The 26,016-nt window shown below is 44.2% G+C and overlaps 1 protein-coding gene across 1 annotated transcript in view; it reads left to right on the top strand.

The window, feature by feature from the left end:
* pde4ba (phosphodiesterase 4B, cAMP-specific a) overlaps nt 1-26,016 on the top strand; it is a 594,195-nt gene that overhangs the window by 216,676 nt on the left and 351,503 nt on the right. The window contains exon 3 of the mRNA XM_039734542.1: nt 4,561-4,799. Coding sequence (XP_039590476.1) covers nt 4,561-4,799 — 239 coding nt within the window. The remainder of the gene's footprint in view (nt 1-4,560; nt 4,800-26,016) is intronic.

Below are 26,016 nucleotides of genomic sequence, written 5' to 3'. Positions count from 1 at the left end.
CTTGAGCAGAGATACCCAGACTTTCCTCTCCCCGGCCACTTCTTCTAGCTCTTCCGGGGGAATCCCGAGGCGTTCCCAAGGCCAGCCGAGAGACATACAGTGGGATGCAAAAGTTTGGGCAACCTTGTTAATAGTCATTATTTTCCTGTAAAAATCGTTGGTTGTTACGATAAAAAATGTCAGTTAAATATATCATATAGGAGACACGCACAGTGATATTTGAGAAGCGAAATGAAGTTTATTGGATTTACAGAAAGTGTGCAATAATTGTTCAAACAAAATCAGGCCGGTGTATAAATTTGGGCACCACAAAAAAGAAATGAAATCAATATTTAGTAGATCCGCCTTTTGCAGAAATTACAGCCTCTAAACGCTTCCTGTAGGTTCCAATGAGAGTCTGGATTGTGGTTGAAGGTATTTTGGACCATTCCTCTTTACAAAACATCTCTAGTTTATTCAGGTTTGATGGCTTCCGAGCATGGACAGCTCTCTTTAACTCACACCACAGATTTTCAATTATATTCAGGTCTGGGGACTGAGATGGCCATTCCAGAACGTTGTACTTGTTCCTCTGCATGAATGCCTTAGTGGATTTTGAGCAGTGTTTCGGGTTGTTGTCTTGTTGAAAGATCCAGCCCGGCGCAGCTTCAGCTTTGTCACTGATTCCTGGACATTGGTCTCCAGAATCTGCTGATACTGAGTGGAATCCATGCGTCCCTCAACTTTGACAAGATTCCCAGTCCCTGCACTGGCCACACAGCCCCACAGCATGATGGAACCACCACCATATTTTACTGTAGGTAGCAGGTGTTTTTCTTGGAATGCTGTGTTCTTTTTCCTCCATGCATAACGCCCTTGTTATGCCCAAATAACTCAATTTTAGTTTCATCAGTCCACAGCACCTTATTCCAAAATGAAGCTGGCTTGTCCAAATGTGCTTGAGCAGACCTCAAGCGGCTCTGTTTGTGCTTCCTCTGCATCACTCTGCATACAGCATCTCCTTGTGTAAAGTGCGCCGAATGGTTGAACGATGCACAGTGACTCCATCTGCTGCAAGATGATGTTGTAGGTCTTTGGTGCTGGTCTGTGGGTTGACTCTGGCTGTTCTCACCATTCGTCGCTTCTGTCTATCCAAAATCTTTCTTGGTCTGCCACTTTGAGCCTTAACTTGAACTGAGCCTGTGCTCTTCCATTTCCTCAATATGTTCCTAACTGTGGAAACAGACAGCTTAAATCTCTGGGACAGCTTTCTGTATCCTTCCCTAAACCATGATGGTGAACAATCTTTGTCTTCAGGTCATTTGAGAGTTGTTTTGTGACCCCCATGTTGCTACTCTTCAGAGAAAATTAGAGGAGGAGGGAAACTTACAATTGACCCCCTTAAATACTCTCATTTCTCATTCTAGGATTCACCTGTGTATGTAGGTCAGGGGTCACTGAGCTTACAAAGCCAATTTGAGTTCCAATAATTAGTTCTAAAAGTTTGGGAATCAATAAAATGACAACGGTGCCCAAATGTATGCACCTGCCTGATTTTGTTTGAACAATTATTGCACACTTTCTGTAAATCCAATAAACTTCATTTCACTTCTCAAATATCACTGTGCGTGTCTCCTATATGATATATTTAACTGACATTTTTTATAGTGACAACCAACGATTTATACAGGAAAATAATGACTATTAACAAGGTTGCCTAAACTTTTGCATTCCACTGTAGTCCCTGCAGCGTATAGCCTCCATTCAACTTAAAATAATTAAGGTAATGATTCACACTTAATATTTTCCATCTAAACCAATATAATTCTTTTTATCTTATTGAACCCACAATTTTTAAGTTGAGGCAAATCATTTAGAGTGATTGGGTGTAATTCACTTGTTTTATACTGAAGTAAATGTATTTTTGAAGTTGTTACAATTTAAAATGGTGTTTTGGTCATAACCTATTTTTATTCTATTAGAAATATTATGAACATAACACATTCCAAAGCTGTACTTTTTACATTTATTTAAAAATCTAGTGCAGATACACAAGCATATTGCAGTGTAAATCTTAAATATACAACAAAAAATGATGAAACGTTTCTACAGCTTTCTTGAAAGTATGTTTTATTACGAGTTCTTATATTTAAAATGAACAGTTGAGAAACAGGGTTACTTACCAGAAATCCTCCATTACAAAGTCTGCTGTTGAAAATGACCAGACCTCTATAGCCACGTCCACTCCACTCAGGGAAGTGTTCACGCCGAAAGCCAGCACGCTGGAAAGTTCAACCGGGAGAATATACAAACAGCCCCTCAAACACAGCACACGAACACCCTAAAATATTAGGTTAACTGAAGTAGGATTTTTATGTTTATTCCCTCCACCATAACTTGTACTTTGGTACAAACAATTTTTTTCTTACTTTGATTGAGATCTGAAGTCAAATATTTCAAGTTACAACACTAAATGACTAATCTTGAGTTGTTTGAAAGAGAACATTTACGTTAAATGAACAACATCAATGTTATACTTTTTACAGTGTATGGTGAAGAAGAAGCCCCCAAACGCCTGTCCTGCCCAACAGATCATACAGTCTTCAGGGGGCCGATGTGCGTGTGTGTCAGAGACGACAATCAGCAGAAGACTTCATGAACAGAAACACAGAGGACACACTGCAAGATGGAAACTAGAAAAATAGGACGGCCAGATTACAGTTTGTGAAAAAGGAGTTCAAAAAACCTGCAGAATTCTGGGTAAAAGGTGGACAAATGAGACAAAGATGAACCAGCATTAGAGAGATGGAAAGAGCAGAGTGTGGAGACCAAAAGGAACCTCCCGAGATCCAAAGCATAAGACTTCATCTGTTGAACATGGCAGTGCTGTGGGTGTTACGCCTTGGGCTTGTATGGCTGCCACACGTCCTGGCCCACATCTCTTCATTGATGATAGAACTGATGACAGCAGGTACTCAATTAATTCTGAGACGTGGGGAAACTTCTCATCTGCTCAAGTTCCAGTAGAAACCCCCATACTCGCTGGACGTCGCTTCATCCTACAACAAGACAATGAGCCAAACACACTGCTGAGGCCACACAGGAGTTTATCAAAGCTAAAAATGGAAAACTCTTGAATTGCCAAGCCAGTCACCTGATTGAAAACCAACTGAGTAGGCCTTCCATATGCCGAAGAGAAAATGTAAAGGGACAAACCCCCAAAACAGTCAGGAGCTGCAGATGTCAGCATTAGAGGTCTGGCAGAGCATCACCAGAGAAGACCCTCAGCACCTGCTGATATCTTTGAATCACAGACTTCAAGCAGTCATGGCACACAAATGCGACAAAGAGCTAAATACGGCAGCTTTAACAGACCTGCCATTCCTTTGTGCCAAACATCATGGTGCCCTGAAATGGGAGGACCATGTAGAAGAAGTGTTGGAGTAACTGAAATATCTGCAAATCCCCTTAAATGAGGGTCTGCGATGTGCACTTCAATCACAATGTCCAACTTGTTTGATTTGTAATTTGAAACTGGGGAGCAGAGGGGGCAAATCAACTAGAAACGTGTCTTTGTCCCAAACATTATGGAGGGCACTGTACCTCTGGTGTGTGTGTATTCAGGGTGGCTACATGTACCTTCTCTGTGCTTTGATAGTTTTGAATTTTGTGACCTCTGTGGGATTTCTGTAATGGGCTGTTTGCTTTGGACTGCCTTGTGTTTTTAGGCAACTCCATTTTGCCACTGAGCTCTTCAGAGCTTCGCTGTCAGACAGTGTGTGCTGGTGAAGAATAAAACCTTTTTATTTTCTTATGAAGTTTCTGTGTTTGCCGGGGTTTGGCAGTATATCCCCCTCTAGTGGCCATTATTAGAAATGCTTTTGAGACTTTTTGAGACTCCTAGATATATAAATGAATGAAGGTTCATAGAGGACCGCTCTAGAGTATGGCCACCTTTTCAAAGCATGCCAGTGAGTACCCGCACGTTTTCTTGACATCCTGCCATTGCACTTGAAGCTTCACAATGGAACACAGGTAGCTCATCAGATGTTATCATATGTTCAGTCCTACTGTACATTTACACCTGGAGCAGCACTGACGCTACTGGTTACATAATGAATACACGTAAAGACACAGGAAACAAACTGAGCGTGGACTGAAACTGACAAACCTCGGTGAAGACCAGCAGTGTCTTGTCATCAGTTCACTGGTCAGCGTCTGTGTGGGGTTTACAAGTCCTCATTGTGTCTGTGTGAGGATAGCAAGTCCTCGTGTCTGTGAGAGGTTTACAAGTCCTCATTGTGTCTGTGTGAGGTTTGCAAGTCCTCATTGTGTCTGTGTGAGTTTTGTAAGTCCTCATTGTGTCTGTATGATGTATGAAAGTCCTCATTGTGTCTGTGTGAGCGTGCCTATTTGATTTAATTTCCAGTTTTTAAACTGACCCCATGTGAGTGGACCCCGCGCTGGCCGGACTGTCACTTTGTTGCCCCCCGAGTCGATGCCTTCACTGTGTGCTCATCTTTGTGGATAGATAATCAAGCGCATTGCAGTGACCTGATTTGTCTTGTGTGTCATTTGCAGGGAAGTAAAGACCCCGCTGACTGTGGCCTGAGCAAATCGTTCACTTCTCTGGGAAGTACTCTGGGTGTCGACCTGTGGAGGGGCAGGCGCCGCCATTCTGGCAACCTTCAACTACCTCCCCTGTCTTGGAGACAAGCCGAGAGGGCACGAACGCCAGACGATGACTTTGTGGCCCGGCCTACAACGCTTCCGTTCAGCATTCCGCCCCGCATCAACATCACAGACGTGGACCCTGAAACGTAAGGCCTTTTCTTTATTAACACGGACAGTCGTCTGTCTCTCTCTCTCTCTCTCTCTTTAAATGGACGTTCGCTTCTTTCTCTTTTGGTGTAAACGTTCATCAGGGTTGCTTTCCGTTGGTGGTCTTACGCTGCCACTCAGTCGTATTTTGTATTTATTCATTTAGCTTTGGTATTTATATCATTTAGGGAAATATTTCAAATGTAGCAGCTCTGTTCATAGTGCTGATTCTTTAAATGGTCGGGGAAGACAAAAGAACCTGCAGGTAAAGCCTTGAACGTGAGTGACTCTTAGATCTGTGTCTGGCTAGGGGCGGAAGATCATAAATTCATTTTTAATTTGTTCTGATTTTGAACTTTATACAGTGTAAAGATAAATCACAAAGAGAACTAAAAGGTTAAGGGTGCCTGATGGGTAATAAGATATTTAATGCAGGCTATGGTGGGGCTAGCTGGTAGACGCAAGCAAGGAGCTCGGGGCGCCACCTTTCGGCACGATGGCGGAGTGTGGAGCTTTGTCGTCTTGTGGTTCGTAACGGGCAGGAAGTGATGGCAGGGGGTGGAGAGGAGGGGGGTCAAGTCAGCTGGGCCAGGGGGATTATGAGCCTTTGACCAATTGATAAAAACAGGCAGACGTGGCCTACTTCTAGTTGTGTGAAATGCTGTTAACGTGGAAAGAAGGTATGGGTGTGGGCACAGCGTATTATCTCGGCAAGTATGACTCGTGTGATTACGCCTGCTGTATGAGTGATTATTGATTATTGATTGATTGACTTTCACTCATAAATGATGCTTGGCTGCTATTAAGTGTCCACCTATGGCATAAACCACTATGGAAATTGTGGCAGGAGGTGCCTTGACTGGGATGTCGCGCCATAACGAAGGTGCTGTGAGGCCAGTTCACAGAGGGCACAAACATCCAATGGAGCAGAAGGGATGAAGCTGGCTTGGTCCGGATATTCAATATGAGTGACTGCTTTATCATGTCATCAGATCACCTTACCTGTTACACTCGCCTAACATGAAGCTCCCAAGTAACCTCTTTTTTGTGAGGCACAAATTATGTTGTATCTCACTGAGACGTGACATACGAGAAAACTCGTACCTCAGCATACAGGTAACGTGAAGTACAAGTTGACTCGTACCTCACTGAGCCTGTCAAGAAATGACATACGAGAAAACTCGTACTTTAGTAGTAGTAGTGAAACAGGACAGTGAGGAGGGCATCGCCTGACTCCCCACTCCTGTCATCATGCTTGGCCCGCAGCCCGTCTCTTGGATTAGCGCGAATATATCCCCTCTCGCAAGCGAACTATGTTACGTTACTTAGCACGATGAGAGAAGTCACAAAATCAACCGGAAAGCAAATTATAGAAAAAAAAACCTGATTTAAATCCATGAAGTAGTTCTCTCGTTCGCTAGCTAAGCAGATGCAAGAAACACCCTAAGGCTGTCCCATGAGTGAAGAGGGCCCTGTCTCCCTCCCCTCGGGCCGCTGCATCTCTCTCGGATTTGCGCAAATAAATCGGTACCGCAAGCAAACTATGATACATAGCGCGATGAGAGAAGTTGCAAAATCAACCGGAATGTTCAAGCAAATTCTAGAAAAAACCCGATCTAAATCCATGAAGCAGTTCCCTCATTCGCTAGCTAAGCGGATGTAAGGTATGCCCCGAGGCTGCCGTGTGAATGAGGAAGGCCCCGCCTCCCCCTTCCCTCGGCCCGCTGCATCTCTCTCGGATTTCCGCAAATAAATCGGTACCGCAAGCAATCTATGATACATAGCGCAAGGAGAGAAGTCGCAAAATCAACCGGAATGTTCAAGCAAATTCTAGAATAAAACCCGATCAGAATCTGTTGTTCTTTCATGAAAAGAGGACAGACAGACATTGGATTTTCTATCAGATTCTAAAGCAACAGCAAATATAAGCAGTACAAAGAATTCAACAGCCCGGATTGGTCCGTATGCTGTCTTCATTCAGTCCCAGGTGACAGTTCCCAGATGGCTTCTTTATTTGAGGTGCAAGTTACATCTCCTTAATCAAAAATGAAAAGAAAGATTTATTCTCTTTTGCAAGTGTTAAACGGACAAGATAGAGCTCCGTGAAAAAAAAAAAAAAAAGGGTCCCATTTGGTTTTTGCAAAGCAGCAGAGAGAGTCTCGATTCAAGTGTCTATAATTGTATGTGAGTCACGCTCACGCCACAACGCTGTCCAGTTTCTCAAACACACGAGTGCCATTAAGTTTACATTCTGTGGCAGACGGCAGGGATGCCCTGACCATGGAAGGACCGGTGGGTGGGATTATTTTCACGACCCGCTTCTCCCCCGGACCGACAGAGGGCAGCCCTCTTGGCTTCCAGCGGGGCCATGAGTTATAAGCATGGAAGGTCAAACCTACTGGAGCTCGTGGCCACCACCAGGGGGCGCCTGAACGTTTGCAGGGCACTATTTCTAGTGTGGCGGAAGTGCCGTTGGAAGAAGCTCGTTGGGCACCAGGAGTCCTTTTGGTGCCCTCTAAAAAGGGGCCAGTCGCCAGGAGGAAGAGGACAAAGCCTGTTGTGGAGGACTGAAGGCGAAGGGACTGTGTTGGTGATTAGCGCACTGTGCTTTACCTTGTGCTGTGGAGTCAATGTGAGAAACCGTGTGCTGTGTGGACCCACCTGTCTGTGTCAGGGTTAGTTAGGGTGGTTGTTCGCGCCCGGGCATCACAGTTCATGTAATGAGCTGCACATTCTAACTGCTTGAAACCCTGCTTTCTCTTTCAGCTTTCCCAGAATGCAGTTCTGCTCTCCGGGCTATAGAAAAAAAAAGACATAGCAGTGTTCGAAACTGATAATTCTATACATATCTAGTTTATTGAGGGCATAACTAAAATGTAGTTACGAAAAGGCCAAGTTAAAGAAGTGGGCCTTTAGGAGGTTTTTAAAATGCTCGACAGCGTTAGCCTGGCATATCTCGATTGGTAACGTATTCCAGATTTTTAGTGCATAATTGCAGGCGGCCGCCTCACCACTTGCTTTATGTTTGGCTCTTGGAATAATAAGCAGACCGCCATTAGGAGATCTAAGGTTACAACTGCGAGCACTGGAGGAATATCTATAGGAAGGAGCGAGATTATGTAAGACTTTGTATACTATTTTAAAGTTCATTCTAAAGGACACGGGTAACCAGTGTAACGACGCTAAAACTGGTGTGATGTGCTCAGATTTTCTTTCTTTGCTGAATTCTGGTGCTACTGATTGACGTCTTGCTAAGGTAGCCCAGTCACGAGGGTGTTATGGTAATCTAGTTGACTAATCTTGACCGAATTTCTTAAAATCTTTGACTTTTATATAAGAGGTCTAACTTGTGCAGTGGTCCTTAAATGAAAAAATGCAATCCTAGTAATCTGATTAATGTGTGATTTAAAGTTCAGGTCAGAGTCCGTGATCACAGCTAAATTTCGCCTTGACTTTTATTGCTGAGGGATTCAGTTTATTTCTGACGCTCTCATTATTTCCATTTTCGCTCAAGACTAAGATTTCATTTTTTCAGGGGCTGGGAGGGCTGGAGAAAGACCCTGCTGTAGTACGACAGCCCATAATATCAGTCTTTTCTCTCGGCTGATAATCTGCTGTCTTGGAGTGGATGTCATGAGGGGCCAGCAAGCCCGAGAAGAGAGAGAGACATGGAGACAGCATTCTGTCAATATGAGACCCTCACAGTGGCAGTACAAGCTCCAGGCCTGCTTGCTCGTTTCCCTTTAGCTTAACCAGATAAGCTGCTTGTTACTCCATCAGAGACCCTCGGTTTGTGACTCAGCTCTTGACGTGAGGATACGAGACAGCAGAGGAGTCGGCCTCTGGGCACCTTTTCACTGGTGATTAGTCTTTGTGATAACTGAAGGACACGGGCTTCGTGACGGACTTGTTGGAATGATGGGCGCTCAGTCAGCTTATTCTGTCATCTTGAAGGAAGGACGGTGATTGACAGATAGTGACAAGGGGGGACATTTAGCTTTTACACAAGCTTAAGAAATACAACAACTCCCCCCTCAAAGAATTACATAAAAAGAAGAGAACCCCTGACTATGCTAAAGATAAGAGGGCAGCCCCAGAGAGGCGCTATAAAGGTGCATTGCTGGGGGTATGGAGGAGACCCAGTGGTCTGTTGAATAATTTGTGGACTAAAAGTCCTCAGTGTTGGTGTGTCACAGAGAGGATATGCAGCGCTGTTCCTAAGGGGGCTCCTACCTTTAGTGGAATGGGAACGCATCCCATAACTGACCCAGCCTGCCTGCTTAATTAGCTTGCTGATTCGGTGGGCTTCTCTGGAAGTGATGTCACCTGCCCAGCACACCACACTGGCCATCTCAGAGTTGTAGAAGATGTAAAGGATGTCACTGCCCACATTAAAGGAACGCCATCTCCTAAGGAAAAAGAGCCCACTCTGACCTTTCTTATATAATCCCTCTGTGTTACAAGACCAGTCCAACCTGTCATTGATGTGGACCCCCAAGTACTTGTAGCAGCGCAAAATCTCAACATCCACTCCCTAAATTGTTACCAGACACAGAGGCTGTTTGGTGCGGTGAAAGTCAATACGCAGTTCTTTGGTTTTGCTCATGTTCAATAGCAGACAATTCTCCAAATTCTCCCCCTGACTCCTCTCCTCTCTCTCACCCTCCTTATTAGTAGACCCCAGAAGTGCAGAATCATCTGAGAATTTCTATCTATCTATCTATCTATCTATCTATCTATCTATCTATCTATCTATCTATCTATCTATCTATCTATTATATAGTGCCTTTGATATCTATCTATCTATCTATCTATCTATCTATCTATCTATCTATCTATTATATAGTGCCTTTCATATCTATCTATCTATCTATCTATCTATCTATTATATAGTGCCTTTCATATCTATCTATCTATCTATCTATCTATCTATCTATCTATCTAGAGCCTTAATGGCGGACTGAACAGGCAGCAGAGGACACCACAGCTGAAGTGAGTGACGGAGGAGCAGAGCCCTTAAGTACTCGAGGGTCGACTCCATGTGGTCTCCTCACTTGCTCGTCAGTCACAGACGCCCCTACTGATCCTCAGAGGTGGCCTCATCGCTGGCCATGATAAGTGAAGTGGTAGGAGTTGTTGACTCAGTATTGATGGTGTGTAGGACTGGCCATTGGAATTCAAGTCTATTCACAGGTTGGTTCAGGGTGTTTGCTTGTTCCACATTTTCTTCTAGCACCGTAGTCCCGGGTTGCCTGAGTTTTAAGTTCTTCAGAGTGAATTTGTTTTCTGTTTTTGCTTTGTAAGATTCCTTCTTTTCTCTTTCAGCTTTTTCTTGTTGTAATCTCTCAGAGCCACCGGATTTGAAAGCTCTTTACTAATCCAGGACAACCTTTTTAGAAAGCTGCACGCTGTGCCGGAGGATGCAATAGTGTCAGCACAGAAGATAATATAATCAGGGAAGCCGTGACTCGATATCCAGCTCATTGACTCACATATCATTTCCCAGTCTGTCTGCCCTTTGGATGCCGTCATTCAGTGCCATTTCACTTCCTCACCAGCCTGGTGTCAACAGGTGATGAACATTTAATGGTGTGATAAAGTACACAATTTAATCAAAGCTTTTACCCTTTATCTGGGGAGACTGGCATTGCCTGACACACCTCATTTAATAAAACCTTTGTTTTTCTTTAAAATGCCTTCTTAATACAGAAAAAAACATAAATGGCATTGTCTCTTCATAAACTACCCCGCAGAAAAATATCCATGTTGTAAATGGAGTACCCTATTTAGATTGCCAAGGACCTTCCAGCATGGCAGCAACAGGTGTGTCCAAAGTGTGCCAGGCGATTTGAAAAGTTGAATTCTTGCTTCAGTTCTGCAGGCCTACCAGCAGAGGGTGCTCTTTCAACACAGAAGCCATAACTTGACATTTTTCCGAATGCCGGTGTTAGCTTGATGTCGTCTTCTGGAGTCGGCTACTTTCTGTATATTAGAGTCTAATCAATAAGTGGAGGAGAGGTGACATATTGGTGTAGCAGTGAAATTAGTCTTTTTTATCTTACTTTTTATCTTTATTATTTTACTATTGTTGCACTTTTCTGATAACCGGTGTGTCATTTTTTATTATAATAATAATAATTTTTTCTCACTACTCAAAGTGTTTTTCACTTGAACCACCATTAATGTAGAGCAGGGGTGCCCACACTTTTTCGGCTTGCGAGCTACTATTAAAATGTCAAATTGATCTACCTACACTAAAATGCTATATATATATATATATATATATATATATATATATATATATATATACTGAGTATCAGAGGTGGGTAGTAACGAGTTACATTTACTTGAGTAACTTTTTTAAGAAATTGTACTTCTAAGAGTCTTGTTTTACTGCACCGTACTTTTTACTTTTACTTGAGTACATTTGTGAAGAAGAAACGCTACTCTTACTCCGCTGCATTGGGCAACACTCAAATCGTTACTTTTTTTCCATAGATAAAGTCTGACAGACAGTTTTCAATCTGCTCTGTAGCGTATACTGTCAAGTTGTGCACACGCCTTCCATTATGTCACAAGTGCGATTTTAGTTCCCTCTCCTTTCTCTTTCTCAGATCGCTTTTCGGAAGGAAGTCAGTTTCGTAGTTTTTATGAACAGTTTGAAAGTGCCTTTCCACATTTTCTTCTTTGGAATAGCAATGATAGATTGAGAGATCAGACAAACGCACTTCGATTGTGACATTGTGTGAAAAAAAAAAATCCTCTTCCAATTCCACATCCAGTCCATATCCTCCCCATACAATTGGTTTTAAATCTCTTCTTTAGTCGATATAAATTGGAAGGCTAACTAGATCACAGCTGGAGTTTTGCAGTAGCTCGCGCGTTTGATCGTGTGAGCGGGATGACCAGTGTGTTAGAAGAAAAGAGATCTCAGACTGGCCGCCCTGTATGTCAATCAAGTGGCAAATGCCATAGGGAGGATATATGACAGACTTAACGTTTAAAAAACTTTTTTTTTGAATGCACCGCGATCTACCTGTACTCCCTTTCCAATCTACCGGTGGATCGAGATCGAAGCATTGGGCACCCCTGATGTAGAGCATCCACCTGGATGAAGTAATGGCAGCCATTTTTGTGCCAGTATGCTCGCCACATGTTAGCTGTGAAGTAGTGAGAGAGAAAGCCAACTAGAGACAGGGGGTGATTAGAGGGGCCAGAATGACTAGGCCATGGTGGGCTATTTATCCTGGTCATCGGGATACACCCTGCTCTTTATGAAGGATCTTTTATGATCACAGAGAGTCAGGACCTCGGTTTTACGTCTCATTCGAAGAACAGTGCCATATTTACAGCACAGTGTCCTCGTCACAGCACTGGAGCATTGGGGGTCCACATTCAGACCACAGGGTAAGTGCTCACTGCTGGCCTCACCAACACCTCTTCCAGCAGCATCCCCAGCTTCTCCTAGATGGTCTCCCATCCAAGTACTGGCTAGGGCTGAACACGCTGAGCTTCAGGTGGATGACCTGCTCTGAAGCGCATGTGGTTGGGCTGTTGGCTATAAATTTGATACAAAATGATGTGAGCTGTACGTGTGTGTTCACCCTGTGATGAAGTGGCGCCCTGTCCAGGTGTTGTCCCTGTTTTGCACCTGGTGATTGTTGGGATTCAGCGCAGCTGTCCCAAGATGTTGCCCGAGATACACATGTTGATGGACTGATGGACATGTTTTGGTATTTTACTCCATGCCTTTCTGGGAAGTCCCGGCCTGTGTCACCAGAGTGACATTCAGTCTGCCAATGAGGAGAACTCATTCAAGGCTCATAGTAAATGTAGAGCATAGAACACAAAATGAATGTTTCTCAATTATCAAAAAAAAAAAATCTTGGAAGGCTTGGAAGGAGACATTTTAACGTCCCGCGAGAGAAAAGGACAGTTGCTGCACAGGCTTTTAAATGATCGACGCACAGGGCGACAAGCAGAACGCGCAGCTCGGCAGCAGCAAGACAGCAGCTGATCAAACCGCATCTCCTTAGCGTGCGTTCGCACCCCCTTTCACAACGCGAGCGGCAGAGACGCAAAGTGGCTGGTGCGTAGTACCCCCCGCGGGGGAGGGGGTGTATGAGCAAAGCAAAGCCCCCTAGTACTGTCAAATTTCACGTGTAGTGTGCAAGATTTTCAATCATTTTAGTTCACTAAAAAGTTGGTGAGCATGATACACGAGACATAATTTTAAAACAGTAAATCCACATAAAACGTCAGTTGCTGCATGCAGTGCGCTGTCGTCGTTCTTTTGCCCCCTCTGGCTGCTGTGGGACCCATTCTGCCATGGGGGTGGTGAGTGGCTGCCAGGCTGTTTTCTGAAAAGTTCACATAAATCAACCTAAAATGTCTGCTGCCGGTTCTGTGGCCACTCTCGCTGCGGGTTGAGCATATCTGAGGCCGGGCAGGGGGCGGCATCAGCAGCGAGGGAGATCACAGTGCAGCTCGTTCTGCTTTGTACCTCATGTCATTTTAAGTGGCAGTCCTCCCAGAGGAACGGTGCTGCAGGCGCGTCAGCCGATGCCTCACTTCCGTTTTCGATCTCGATCTTCACCAAAATCGGAGTCTAACATGTCAGAGTCCAATTCAAAATACACCACACATCGTCCGCCAAATATTTTGCTAAGCGCATTCGCTTCTCTCTCTCTCTCTCACCCGATTTTGTTGCCATTTTTGACGTTGCAGTTTTTTGCTCTTCAGTTCTCACGCACGCGCAGGGATTAGTCGTCACAAATCAACAATCTCTAGCGTTCCTTCAAGCGAGGAGAGCCCACCTCTGTCGTAATTTTCAACGTTTACCACTCATTATAGCCTTCACTTGTCCTGTCAACAAAAGTTGACATCCACCCTAAAATCTTGAAAACTTAAGGGGGCACATTATACATGAATTTCTTTTTTTACCAGACAATTTTGGGCTAAATCAGCCTGCGCATTATACACGGGTGCGCATTACAGACGACATTTTACAGGATAAATATTTGGATGCAGTCGGATGGGCAGTGGAGTAGGAGATGGACCGGTGATGATGTGTGCAAACCTCTAACAGTGGGTGGGCAGCAGCTAAAGGAGCTTTGTGCCTCAGAGCATCAGTATGGTGATGAAAGGGGACTGAAGTGACTTTGAACGTGGCATGGCTGTTGGTACCAGACGGGCGGTGCTGAGCATTTTACAAACTGCTGATCTACTGGGATTTTCACGCGCAACCATCTCTGGGGTTACAGAGGAGGGTCTGATAAATGGAAAATATCAGTGAGTGGCAGATCTCTGGGCGTCAGTGCCTTGTTAATGCCAGAGGTCAGAGGAGAATGCCAGACTGGTCAGAGTTGATGGAAAGTCAACAGTAACTCCAATAAGCACTCGTTACAACTGAGGTGTGCAGAAGAGCAGCTCTGAACACACAACATGTCGAACCTTGAAGCAGGTGGGCTACAGCAGCGGGAGACCACAGCGGGTGACACTCCTGTCAGCTAAGAACAGGCAACTTAGGCTACAGTTCACACAAAGGGCTCACCAACATTGGACAACAGAAGATTGGAAAAACATTGCCTGGTGTGATGAGTCTCAATTTCTGCAGATGGTGGGGCCAGAATTTGGTGTTACCAATATGAAAGGATGGATCCATCCTGTCTTGTATCAGCAGTTCAGGCTGGTGCTGCTGCTGGTGTGTTGGTGTCTGTGATATTTTCTTGGCACACTTTGGCCGCCAATTGAGTATCGTTTAAATGCCACAGCCCACCTGAGTATTGTTGCTGACCATGTCCATCCCCTTATGACAGCAGTGTCCCCATCTTCTGATGGCTTCTTCCAGCAGGGTGACACGCCATGTCACAAAGCTCAAATCATCTCACACTGGTTTGTTGAATCATGACGACTAGTTCACTGGACTCTAATGGCCTCCATAGTCACCAGATCTCAATCCAGTAGAGCACCTTTGAGATGTGGAGGAACGGGAGATTCACATCATGGATGTGCAGCTGACAAATCTACAGCAAGTGTGTTACGTCATTATGGACCAACATCACTGAGGAATGTTTCCAGCACCTTGTTGAATCTGTGCAATGAAGAATTAGGGCAGTTCTGAAGGCAAAAGGGGGTCCAGCCCGGTACTGGCAGGGTGTACCTAATAAAGTGGCCGGTGACTGTGTATGCATATCCTTATTTTTGTGTTTCTCTTGTCTTAATGTTTCTGCAGTGGTTTCTTAAGGGGTATATATACAGGTTTAAGTATGTCAAGTATTTGTGAATTTCCCTTTGGGATTAATAAAGTATCTATCTATCAATCTAACATATAGTGCCTTTCATATCTATCTATCTATCTATCTACAGTGGTGTGAAAAACTATTTGCCCCCTTCCTGATTTCTTATTCTTTTGCATGTTTGTCACACAAAATGTTTCTGATCATCAAACACATTTAACCATTAGTCAAATATAACACAAGTAAACACAAAATGCAGTTTTTAAATGATGGTTTTTATTATTTAGGGAGAAAAAAAATCCAAACCTACATGGCCCTGTGTGAAAAAGTAACTGCCCCCTGAACCTAATAACTGGTTGGGCCACCCTTAGCAGCAACAACTGCAATCAAGCGTTTGCGATAACTTGCAATGAGTCTTTTACAGCGCTCTGGAGGAATTTTGGCCCACTCATCTTTGCAGAATTGTTGTAATTCAGCTTTATTTGAGGGTTTTCTAGCATGAAGCGCCTTTTTAAGGTCATGCCATAGCATCTCAATTGGATTCAGGTCAGGACTTTGACTAGGCCACTCCAAAGTCTTCATTTTGTTTTTCTTCAGCCATTCAGAGGTGGATTTGCTGGTGTGTTTTGGGTCATTGTCCTGTTGCAGCACCCAAGATCGCTTCAGCTTGAGTTGACGAACAGATGGCCGGACATTCTCCTTCAGGATTTTTTGGTAGACAGTACAATTCATGGTTCCATCTATCACAGCAAGCCTTCCAGGTCCTGAAGCAGCAAAACAACCCCAGACCATCACACTACCACCACCATATTTTACTGTTGGTATGATGTTCTTTTTCTGAAATGCTGTGTTCCTTTTACGCCAGATGTAACGGGACATTTGCCTTCCACAAAGTTCAACTTTTGTCTCATCAGTCCACAAGGTATTTTCCCAAAAGTCTTGGCAATCATTGAGATGTTTCTTAGTAAAATTGAGACGAGCCCTAATGTTCTTTTTGCTTAACAGTGGTTTGCGTCTTGGAAATCTGCCATGCAGGCCGTTTTGCCCAGTCTCTTTCTTATGGTGGAGTCGTGAACACTGACCTTAATTGAGGCAAGTGAGGCCTGCAGTTCTTTAGACGTTGTCCTGGGGTCTTTTGTGACCTCTCGGATGAGTTGTCTCTGCGCTCTTGGGGTAATTTTGGGAAGGTTCACCACTGTTCCATGTTTTTGTCATTTGTGGATAATGGCTCTCACTGTGGTTCGCTGGAGTCCCAAAGCTTTAGAAATGGCTTTATAACCTTTACCAGACTGATAGATCTCAATGACTTCTGTTCTCATTTGTTCCTGAATTTCTTTGGATCTTGGCATGATGTCTAGCTTTTGAGGTGCTTTTGGTCTACTTCTCTGTGTCAGGCAGCTCCTATTGAAGTGATTTCTTGATTGAAACAGGTGTGGCAGTAATCAGGCCTGGGGGTGGCTATGGAAATTGAACTCAGGTGTGATACACCACAGTTAGGTGATTTTTGAACAAGGGGGCAATTACTTTTTCACACAGGGCCATGTAGGTTTGGATTTTTTTTCTCCCTAAATAATAAAAACCATCATTTAAAAACTGCATTTTGTGTTTACTTGTGTTATATTTGACTAATGGTTAAATGTGTTTGATGATCAGAAACATTTTGTGTGACAAACATGCAAAAGAATAAGAAATCAGGAAGGGGGCAAATAGTTTTTCACACCACTCTATCTATCTGTCTATCTATCTATCTATCTATCTATCTATCTATCTATCTATCTATCTATGACAAATAACACATTCCCAGGAAGCCAGCACCCCCTGCTGGACACAGACCTTCAGTGGTCAGTGTCTATAAACAGACTGTGCCCCAGGCTGACTCAGAAGACGAACCTTCAGTCCTGCGTAGGCCCAAAATGGAGCACTGCTTCTTAAAGTCCAAAATACTTTTAGATGTCACAGAAACGCCAAAATGCAGATCAAATCAGTGCAGCTAATGGTCTTATAGCAAAAAGAGTTGAACAATACTATAACAGAGACTTTTGTCAATGTGAACATTAGAACAATCTGCATAAAAACAGGCCATTCAGTCCAACAAAGCTCGCCAGTCCTGTCCACTTAACTCTTCTAAAATAAGTCGAGTTTTGAAAGTCCCTCAAGTCCTCCTGTCCACCACACTACTTGGTCTCTTATTCCAGGTCTCTGTGGTTTTCTGTGTGAAGAAAAACTTCCAATGTTTGTGTGAAATTTACCCTTCAGAAGTTCCAATGGTGTCTCCATGTTCTTGATGAGCTCATTTTAAAGTCACAGTCTTGATCCACTGCACTGATTCCCTTCATCATTTTAAACACTTCAGTCAGGTCTCCATTTGTTTAAACTGTAAAGGCTCAGCTCTTGTAATCTTTCCTCCTAACTCATCCCCTGTAGCCCTGAATCAGCCTCGTTGCTCTTCTCTGGACCTTCTCTAGCGCTGCTTTGTCCTTTTTGTAGCTGGAGACCAAAACTGCACCCAGTACTCCAGATGAGGCCTCACCAGTGTGTTATAAAGCTTGAGCAGAACCTCCTGTGACTTGTACTCCACACATCAAGGCGCTATATAACCTGACGCTCTGTTAGCCTTCTTAATGACTTCTGTTTGGTAGTTGATGGTGTCGAGTTCACTACGACTCCTAACTCCTTCTCATAAGGAGAACTTTTGATTTTCAGACCCCCCATTGTGTATTTGTGTACAACTGATTGCCCCCCTCTACCTCTGAATGTCAACATTAGTTTCACCCGTTTATGATGACAAATGTCGACTCTCTCCTCCAAAGAGTTAAAGTCCCCACTGAGGTCCCCACGAGTCCTAATGTCGTGGTCAGTGTTTCCTGTCTGTGCCGGGCTTATCAGCGGCCATCAGGTCACTCCTCTGATTTGTTACTGGTCACCTTTGGTGCTGATAGTGTAAGCGTGTCACTTTGTTTTTATATGAGCACATTTTTTAGGTGTTGCTTACTCCAAGTACTTTATGTTGGTGGTCGAGAAAAAAAAATGTTCAGGTCACATGGAATCAAGAGAAGAAAAATGAATGAGACAGACCTGTAGCCCTGAATCAGCCTTGTCGCTCTTCTCTGGACCTTCTCTAGTGCTGCTATGTCCTTTTTGTAGCCTGAAGACCCAAACTGCACACAGGGTCTCCGCCTTGTAAACTGACCTGGACACCTGGATCTGTGAGCAGCAGGAGCACTAACCACTCGGCTACTTTGTTAAAGGAATACTCCACTCAAAAGAAACATTCTTTTATCTGCTACATACTATGTGTACTTTGTTGTGATGGCAGAGGAAAATTTTTAATTACATGATTTTACATAGAATGGAGAGAAAAATGTTTATGACATAATAGAAGGCAATAGTGACCAGTGCTGTAGAATAGCAAACGATGTGAAAAATCACCTTGTGGTACTCGTGTCACATAATCCACGTGTCAGTTATCCACTTGTACGCTGGAAATGTACAAATGGCGTGCTGATTGACTTGAATATTGTGAAATAGTTATGTCTGGAATATTCAGCGTATGTCAGCAATGAAACAAAAGTCACTTGGGAAGGACTTTTTGACTGGAAGACCCGCCTCTCCCTCTCATTCATTGGTTAAGAATCCTGTCTTCCACTCCAAAAGTGACTGCCATGATTTGCGCATGTTGTGCGAGATCAGCCAATTCCCTCATCAAGCATGGCTTTCCTCCTCCACTATGAGCTGCTCCTCTGTTTTTACTAAAACCCTGCACTGCCATGAATCCCCAACATGCTTTGCCACATTATTCTGAAGTTTTATTACCAAAGGAATTTGATGTTAATATTTATTTTGTCCTAGATGGTCCCTGTAAAGACTTGAAATTATATTTACTTTTATATCGCTTAGATATCTCATTTTGTTGTGGGTGCCGCTATTACTGTGGTCATAAAAGATGCCTGGGCATCTTTTGAAAAGAGTATGGTGGTCCCTCTGATGTCCTGGCTGGCCCCCTAGTCATCCCCTGGTGTGGACACTAGAGGTCACTGTCGCTTCTCAGACCCAACAGACAGACACTGAGGACACAAGTTAAAAGCACTAAGATCATGGTTTGTTCACAGCACCCAACAAGGCTGAGATACAGAACTCCAAGTCCCATGATGCCCTGTGGGAATCCGGGGCACCACTGTAAACCAGGGGAGCTGCCCTCTAGTGTCTTGGAGGGGGCAGTGCCCTAAAAAAACTGCCTTCCCCCATCCTTCCATATCTGGGGCATCCCGGCCGGGTTGAGCTGCCAGCCGTCTCTTACACTGGCCAGCTGTCACGCTCACCCCTTCACCACCTAATAGCTAACGTGGCGCAAGAACGGCTGTGGTTGCATCATCCAGGCAGTGGTGGTGGTGATGGTTGAAGTGGCTGCCCACTACCTATGTAAAGTGCTTTGAGTACGTTAGGACGGTGCTGAAAAGAATGAAATTACTGAATTAATTATGTTGTTATCATGGTAACCTTTCTCAGAAGGATAAAGTAAGCACTGCGTGTGACATCATCAGTGCGTCCGTATAAAGGCTGGCACACAAATCAACGTAATTAGGTGAGATCACCAGTGTCTGGTTTGCGTTTGTAGGTTAAATTTCTTTGACTTGTCGACATTTCTTTCTAACTTCCAGACTTGGACTTTTTTGTTAGAGTTTAGGCCTCAAGGGCCTGGTTGCGACTTTGGGGTGACGTCTGACTACGCTTGTCTCTCATAAAAAGTGTTGGCATCTCACTCTCTAAGGCGAGGCGCGATGGCAGTGTGTAAATGAGGGAGTTCGGCTTATGGAGTAGTGTGATCCTGAATCAGATTAAGGGGGCTTCAGTCGGTCACGTCATGATGCTGTGTAAACCGTGAGCCTCGGCCCGTCCTGAACAATAATGAACTGAGGTTTAAGTGGCACGCTGGGCCTCTTTCTGTCCAAACCGCATCAAGCTTGCAGGCTAAGCAGGCACAAATGAGGAAATGCACTTTGAAGGCCCTGGCAAGGCCGTCTTCTCACACACTTGCATCTGCGGATGCTTTCCCAGCTGTTGTACGCCACATGCCATATGGAATCTACAGTGCGTGTTTTTCCTGCGTTTGTGTGGATTTCCAACTGGGATGCCAGATTTTCCCTCAATGTCCACAGTTTAAGTGGCACCATTAGTTTGTCCTGATGTGAATCAGCATGAGTTTGTGTCACCTGACTGATAACCAAGCTTCTTTCTGGGGTTCATGTGTTTTTTATGGTTGTTTTTCTAAGCTGTATTGCTGCCAGGATTGGCTGCCTCTGCTTAGGCCCCAGCACCGCACTGGCACACATTAAGAAAATGACCCTGGAAAAATTGCTGCCAGAGTTGTAATCCAAACCCCTCCTGTGCACTGGTTTGAAGCTTTATTAATACTAGGAGGCTTTGCCCGCTGTTTGCTTTGTTCGCCAACTCAGGGAGGGCGCTATGCGTTAGCCTCTTCACGGCTCTGCCGCTCGCATATAGAGAAGCGGATGTACAATTTAAACAGATTGTTATTTTCATGGGAATTGATACATATGCATAATTGAACTGTTTTACATTACAGCGAGTAATAAATCGTAGTAAAAAATAGTAGAACATAATAAATTGAAAGAAAATGATGTTTCATGTTGCATTAGAGTTATTTTTTGCGTAATACGATTTTGCTTTGTTTGTCTTTGAAATTAACGCACAGATACTTTTTAAACTTTTACTGTAAAACTTCAGTCAAAACAATTTTTTCAAATTCACTTTTCGTTAATATCGCATTGAATTTTGATTCCGTGTTTAGAGTTACGTCGTGACAACGCAACGTATAACTGCCCGTGAGTGAATATCATTTCTTTCTCTCTATTAAATTAAATGACTTTTTTGAATGTTTGGCTCTGTGATTTGTTAATTGTCATAGTAAAAGCTATTCTAACGGGAACCTGTAAATGTTTTAATACGAATGGCATATGAAGATCTCCTTTGGTGTCTAATGTTATCCCCTGAAGTTGTACTCCACTACCTTTCTTGGATACATCCTTATTTCAACAGTAATTTGGCCGGTGGAAGACCCAACGGTGTTAACGGTTGTAGATATTCTTCATGATATTGTAAGTTGATGTTTTCATATTCCGCACCATCACCACCAGCTGTTTCCGCACAGACAATTGATACGCATTTAAACAATTTGCCGTGCAACCGATCGACAATTTTCATGTTAATTCGTTTGACTTCATCGTTTCTCAGTGCATAGGATTGCCCGTGTACTTACTTTTTCCGTTGATATCAGTACCGTGTGTGTGGTTGAATATGGTTCAGAGGAGGGCGTGACTTGAAAAAAATCTCATGGCCAAAGTCTTGTCTTGCGGGACTTTAAAAAATCTCCTGAAAAAAGTCTTGTCTAGTCCCAGCATTTTTTTAATATAATGGAGAGATAGTAGAAAATTGCCAAAAAAAAAAAAATCATATTTTTACGTAGTGACGCGTGAAGACAGCGGAGTTCACTTCGCTGCAAGTTCGGCGAAATCACGAAAATGTTCAGGTACTTCACCGAACTCTGCGAAATGCATTGACGTCAGTACGGAAAGAGGAAATAAATGGGTTCAGTGGTCTCCTAAGTGTCTGCAGCCACGTTGCCATTAACCTCCTTAATGCGTGAAGCAAAATAACCGGTAATGGAAACAGGTGAATTTTAAAAACACTCCACATTTGCAGAAAAAAGTTTATATGCTCACTTGAGGTGGTTTTTCAGGCGATTCGACAAAGGGATAATTTGCAAAACTGCAATGGAAAGAGTTTTTCCGCATTTTGGTCACATGACATGACGTCAGTTTTCTACAGCTCTATGAATGTCACTGGCTATGCAAATCATCATGGGGAGCTGGGAAAAAAAAATGTTTTCCTAAGCTGGCTGCCAGGTGAATTCACAGGAAAATATTCATCGAACAAGATCGCTGGTGAACACGGTATGTTCATTGCAACAAACACTTCAGTGTATTTCGCCGATCAACGGTTATTCTTACGGAAGCTAATAAGGTACAAACACACATCCATCCACCCATCCATCTTCTAACAGGGTCACGGGGGTCTGCTGGAGCCAATCCCAGCCAACACAGGGCACAAGGTAGGAACCAATCCTGGGCAGGGTGCCAACCCACCGCAGGACACACACAAACACACCCACACACCAAGCACACACTAGGGCCAATTTAGAATCGCCAATCCACCTAACCTGCATGTCTTTGGATTGTGGGAGGAAACCCACGCAGACACGGGGAGAACATGCAAACTCCACGCAGGGAGGACCCGGGAAGCGAACCCACAGGTCTCCTTACTGAGAGGCAGCAGCGCTGCGCCACCGTGCCGCCCACAAACACACATATGACAAGTAAATTAAAAAAGTGTAGGTGTTAACAAAGTGTAAAGTGACTAGAATTGCACATACTTATCACTTACAATTTCACAGCACCATAGATGATGCCCAGAGTTCTTTCATTGGCTGTTGGTGTTTCCCATGTGACATCCAGACTGTACAGTTGTGGCCAAAAGTTTGGAGAATGACCCAAGTATCGGTGTTCACAAAGTTTGCTGCTTCAGTGTTTTCAGATCTTTTTCTCAGATGTTTCTCTGGTGTACTGAAGTAGAATTACAAGCATTTCAGAAGTTTCAAAGGCTTTTATTGACAATGACATGAAGTTTATGCAAAGATGCAGTGTTGGCCCTTCTTTCTTTTTCAAGACCTCTGCAATTCACCCTGGCAGGCTGTCAGTCAACTTCTGGGCCCAATCCTAACTGATGGCAGCTGCCCATTCTTGTATAATCAGTGCTTGGAGTTTGTCAGGATTGGTGGGTTTTTGTTTGTCCACCTGCCACTTGACCACAAGTTCTCAATGGGATTAAAGTCTGGGGAGTTTCCTGCCCATGGACCCCAAACTTTGATGTTTTGTTCCCTTAGATCTCACTTTCATCTCATAACCCGGTGCTCCGTCATGCTGGATTGTTCGTTGTTGGTCACCAAACTGTTCTTGGACGGTTGGGAGAAGTTGCTCTCAGAGGACGTTTTAGTCCAATTCTTTATTCATGGCTGTGTTCTTAGGCCAAACTGTGAGTGAGCCCACTGCCTTGGCTGACATGAATGGTCTCAGGATGCTTTACTGTTGGCATGACGCAGGACTGATGGTAGCGCTGCTCACCTTTTCTTTTTCTGGATGACCCAAATAATCATAAAGGGGATTCATCAGAGAAAATGACTTGACCCCAGCAGTCTTCAGCAGTCCAATCTCTGTACCTTTTGCAGAATATCAGTCTGTCCCTGATGTTTTTCTTGGCTTCTTTGCTGCCCTTCTTGACACCCACCAGGCCATCCTCCAAAAGACTTTGCCTCACTCACACCTGCCTGCTGCCATTCCTGAGCACTGGTGGTGCTGAAGAACACAGCCATGAATAAAGAATGGGACCAAAACATCCTCATGAGAGCAACTTCTCCCAACCATCCAAGAACAGTTTGGTGACCAACAATGAACAATTCGGCATGACGGAGCACCGGGCCATAAGGCAAAAATGATAACTAAGTGGCTTGGGGAACAAAACATCGAAATTTGGGGTCCATGGCCAGGAAACTCGGCAGACCTTAATCCCATTGAGAACTTGTGGTCAATCCTCAAGAGGTGGGTGGACAAACAAAAACCCACACATTCTGCCAAACTCCAAGCATTGATTATTCAAGAATGGGCTGCTGCCCTCAGTCAGGATTTGATCCAGAAGTTGACTGACAGCCTGCCAGGACGAATTGAAAAAGAAAGATGGGCCAACACTGCAGATATGGACTCTTTACATAAACTTCATGTCATTGTCAATAAAAGCCTTTGAAACTTCTGAAATGCTTGTAATTCTACTTCAGTATCCCATAGAAACATCTGACAAAGATCTAAAAACACAGAAGCAGCCAATTTTGTGAAAACCAAACCTTGGGTCATTCTCCAAACTGGGCCACAACTGTACATAACAGATTTGATGCCAACCACCCCATACTGCAAGATTGTAAAAATGTCATTGCACTGTACACATACAACAATATATTAGAACTTGAACCTGAACTTGCTTACTCTCTCCACATTAAGAGTCCCCATGAATAAAACAAGCCAAGTATGGCAACAGCCACGGTGTTGATTGGTCTGACCGCACACAGATAGAAAACACATCTTTCCTGGCAGAAATCACAAATAACGTCGCCAAGTGTGACCTGTTCTAAATAGCAGCATACGGAATCTCAGGGCAGGCAGGCATATAAGACAGAATGCGATGTGGCCTCCCGCCTCTGCCCGGTCACCACCTTGCCTTCATGATGTCTACACCTTCTCCCCTTGCAAGTGCCTGTGCTTGTTTCTCCTTGTACTCAGTACACATGCATGTTTGGTCAATTAACCATTTTAAACCTGTCCCATGTGAGCACACAAGAAGGTTCCTGGTTCAAATCCAGAGGGGATTCTACTCTGTTGAGCCATTGAACAATGGCTCTTAACCTGCAATTGCTCCGACCTGGGTATGACGTTAATCTGCATCCATTCCTGCATGTAGGCCCTCCAACCTGCAGGGAAAAACCTGGGGGTTGGTGGCAGAATTGGCACTCCAGCCACCATAAAAAACTTCACCCTGTTCCACTCCTTCTGAACTGGTGTGGTGCTGAGGTGTCACCCATTGTATGGCTGCACTCGGGTCCTAATCTGGGATCAGGGATCTGAGTGCCCGCTCCTAACCTCTTCTCTCTCTCCATGTGAGCACACAAGGGGGCCCCTCTAGAAGGTTTCTGGTTCAAATCCAGAGGGGATTCTACCCTCTTGGGCCATTAAGTTAAGGCCCTTAACCTGAAAATTGCTCCAGGGGTGCTGCACAATGGCTGACCCTGCACTCTGACCCCCAAAGGTCATGTGAAAAGACAAATTTTCCCCTCGGGGATTAACAAGGAATACCAAATCAAAAAAAGTCACTGGGATAGGTGCTGACTCTCCCAACCTTAAATTAGTTTGAAGATGTGGTGTTGCCTTTCTATAATTATCTCCACCCCATGATATCACCCTGGCACATTAATCTCAACTCGCTCAGACTCACCCACACCAGCGGGTCAGTGGCAGGCATTGAACTGGCAGCCTCCTGACTGGTAGTCCAGGCCCCTAACCGTTCAGCCACACTGCCTGTCCTTTACCTTTTTTTTTTTTTTTTGATTTTCTGAACATTGCAAGTGAAAACTTACTGCCGTATCCAAGGAACACGCGACCCACCACAGATATCAGACTGTCAATTTGTTTTTCCAATGCATCTGTTTTCTTCTACTTAGGATTTCACCCTGTAAATGCCAACTGCTGAGCTTGCGCTTTCACAGCGAGAAATTGCATTTCATAAAGAAATTCCTTAAGCACATTCATGGTTTTGATTATTTTTTATTGCTTTGCCTGCTTTGTGGTGGTGGTGGCGGCGGCATACGGTTGTTAAACTGACATCCACCATTTAGTAAGGTTTGGTACTGGAATAGAAATTGAGGCAACATTCTGTGCTTTCAGATATTTATACAAGAGAGATATGGACTGGGAAGGCACCACATAGCTGATGTATAAGGTAGCCAATACATCTACATATGTATACTGTGTGTGTCCATCCATCCAATATCCAACCCGCTTTATCCCAACTACAGGGTCACGGGGGTCTGCTGGAGCCAATCCCAGCCAACAAAGGGCGCTAGGCAGGAAACAAACCCCGGGCAGGGTGCCAGCCCACTGCAGGGCACACACACATACCAAGCACACACACATACTAGGGACAATTTAGGATCACCAATCCACCTAACCTGCATGCCTTTGGATTGTGGGAGGAAACCGGAGCGCCCGGAGGAAACCCACGCAGACACGGGGAGAACATGCAAACTCCACGCAGGGAGGACCCGGGAAGCGAATCTGGGTCTCCAAACTGCGAGGCATCA

Source organism: Polypterus senegalus, chromosome 14 (genome assembly GCF_016835505.1).
Source record: "Polypterus senegalus isolate Bchr_013 chromosome 14, ASM1683550v1, whole genome shotgun sequence".
NCBI classification, from domain to species: Eukaryota; Metazoa; Chordata; class Cladistia; order Polypteriformes; family Polypteridae; genus Polypterus; species Polypterus senegalus.
Note: the sequence above shows the minus strand (reverse complement) of the source record. Positions and strands in the feature narration are given on the sequence as shown.